At 46.3% G+C, this 2,201-nt stretch overlaps 2 protein-coding genes across 2 annotated transcripts; one reads left to right on the forward strand and one right to left on the reverse strand.

Moving 5' to 3' along the window:
* Positions 1-143: 143 nt before the first annotated feature.
* On the forward strand, positions 144-1,019 carry VTN00DRAFT_287 (uncharacterized protein; the record flags this gene model as incomplete). The annotated part of the gene is made up of 1 exon (XM_069429124.1): positions 144-1,019. One exon carries the CDS (start codon positions 144-146, stop codon positions 1,017-1,019), a length of 876 nt encoding a protein of 291 aa, XP_069290995.1.
* A 590-nt stretch (positions 1,020-1,609) lies between these two features.
* Positions 1,610-1,849, reverse strand: VTN00DRAFT_288 (uncharacterized protein; the record flags this gene model as incomplete). The annotated part of the gene is made up of 1 exon (XM_069429134.1): positions 1,610-1,849. One exon carries the CDS (start codon positions 1,847-1,849, stop codon positions 1,610-1,612), a length of 240 nt encoding a protein of 79 aa, XP_069290996.1.
* Between the last annotated feature and the right edge of the window lie 352 nt (positions 1,850-2,201).

The following is a 2,201-nucleotide window of genomic DNA, read 5'->3' on the forward strand; positions in this document are numbered from 1 at the left end:
AGGAAGAGCCTTCTCCACGACCCGCGATTTTCTGGCAGGAGACTGATGGAACCCTCACAGTGGACAGGCAAGCTGCACCTACTCTAAGACTAGGACCCGGTACATGGGCAGAAAAGATTAAGGAAGCATACCAGAAGGATTCAATGGCGGAAGAGCTTGAGGAAATCAAGAATGATCCCAACATAACCAAGGGAGAAGGAGACATTATCCTATTCAAGGGATTGGTCTACGTCCCAACCAAGCTAAGGGAGGACTTGGTCAGAGACATCCACAAAGCCCCGGCTCATGGACATCAGGGAATAGAGAAGACCATTGAGAGGATTACCCAGAACTTCTACTTCCCAGGATTAAGGAGGATGGTGCGACGTATAGTGTCACAATGCGATCTTTGCATCAGAAGCAAGGCAGCGCGACATGCACCATATGGGCTCCTACAGAACCTGGATGCACCAGAGAGGCCCTGGCAATCCATATCACTGGACTTCATTACAGATCTACCGGCGTCCAAAGAGCCTCTAACAGGAATAATATATGACTCCATCTTGGTCATTGTGGACAGACTCACCAAGTATGCCTACTTTTTACCATACAAGAAGTCATCTAATGCGGAAGAATTGGCATACACCTTCCTACAGATCATTTTTGGGAATCATGGAATGCCAGAAGAATTTGTGTCCGATAGAGACAAGCTCTTTACCTCAGGATTCTGGCAAACCTTGACCCACCAACTTGGCTCCAAGCATAAGCTCTCCACAACAGCTCACCCCCAGACTGATGGGCAAACAGAACAGATGAATCAGACCTTGGAACAGTATTTGCGCTGCTATATCAACTACCAGCAAGACAATTGGGTGGAACTCCTACCTATGGCCCAGTTCGCATATAACAGTGCAAAAAACGAGACTACCCAAGAATCTCCATTCTACACCAACTATGGATTTGAACCAACGGCCTACCAAGAACCCAAACCAGATGGGGTCCTGGCCCAAAAAGGAATCCTCCGAGCTGACCAACTATGAGAGCTCCATCAACAATTGAATCTAGACATTCAATTTATTGCATACCGGACCGCCAAGTACTACAACCAGCACCATAAGAGGGGACCAAACTTGAAGGCAGGAGATAAAGTATACCTCCTTCAAAAAAATGTGAAGACAAAAAGGCCAAATAATAAATTGGATTTTAAGAAGATTGGCCCATTTGAAATTGAAGAAAAGAAAGGAGAGGTCAATTTCCGCCTTAAATTGCCAGATACCATGCAGATACACCCAGTTTTTCATATATCACTGTTGGAACCAGCGCCGGAAAACACCCAACCAATTACTGAGACTGAGGAAATCCTACCTGAGAACCCAGACGATGATCAAGACTATGAGGTAGAAAAAGTGTTAGACAGCGGCATAATTAACAGGCAGTTCATGTACCTTTTGAAATGGAAGGGTTATGATAACTTTGAGAATTCTTGGCAACCCATAGAAAACTGCGGTGGGTGCAAGAAACTCCTCAAGGAATTCCACCTTCAAAACCTGGATCGCCCAAAACCAGAAGACCTGTCACACCAAAAAAGAAGAGGCCGACCCAAGAGGGGACGTCCACAAGGGACATCCCATTAGGGTCTTTGGGAACCACCAGAAGCCTCCTGCTCAGAACTTCCGGAAGCTAGGAACTCTGCAATGAAACCTGGAGAAAGCCCCTCAAGAGGCTGTGGGTCACCCGGCACCAAGGAATTCCCAGATTGCGGGTGACCCTCATATTCATTGGCTAGGTGTTCCAACTCGGCAAGATCTTCGGCAGATAAGGGATCATCCTCATTCCACTTGTCCATCACAGCAGTATCATGATCCAACATTCTCAACCCACATTCCTTAAGAAACTTACGCTGTTTGCGCAAGCGCTTAATCTTTGCCATAAGAAGCTCAACCTGGTTCTCAGCCTCCTCTAACTGAGCGTTGATTTGCTCCTCAGAACGGCTAAGATCATTCCACTCCTTATCACTATGGAATCACTTCTCACATTTCCGACCACGACGGGTACAAGAAGAACAGTTGCGACTCTTGGAATCCATGATGCAAGGAAGATGATGAGAATAACAATATTGACAAGGATGTTTGACAGGGGAACCGTTCTGCTCAATGCGATCAGCCTGACGACCAAACTCGCGATAATGATTACACTTAGGAGGCATGATGAAAGAACTTACA

This window comes from Thermoascus crustaceus (assembly GCF_041956765.1).
Source record: "Thermoascus crustaceus strain CBS 181.67 unplaced genomic scaffold VTN00scaffold_1, whole genome shotgun sequence".
Taxonomy (NCBI): Eukaryota; Fungi; Ascomycota; class Eurotiomycetes; order Eurotiales; family Thermoascaceae; genus Thermoascus; species Thermoascus crustaceus.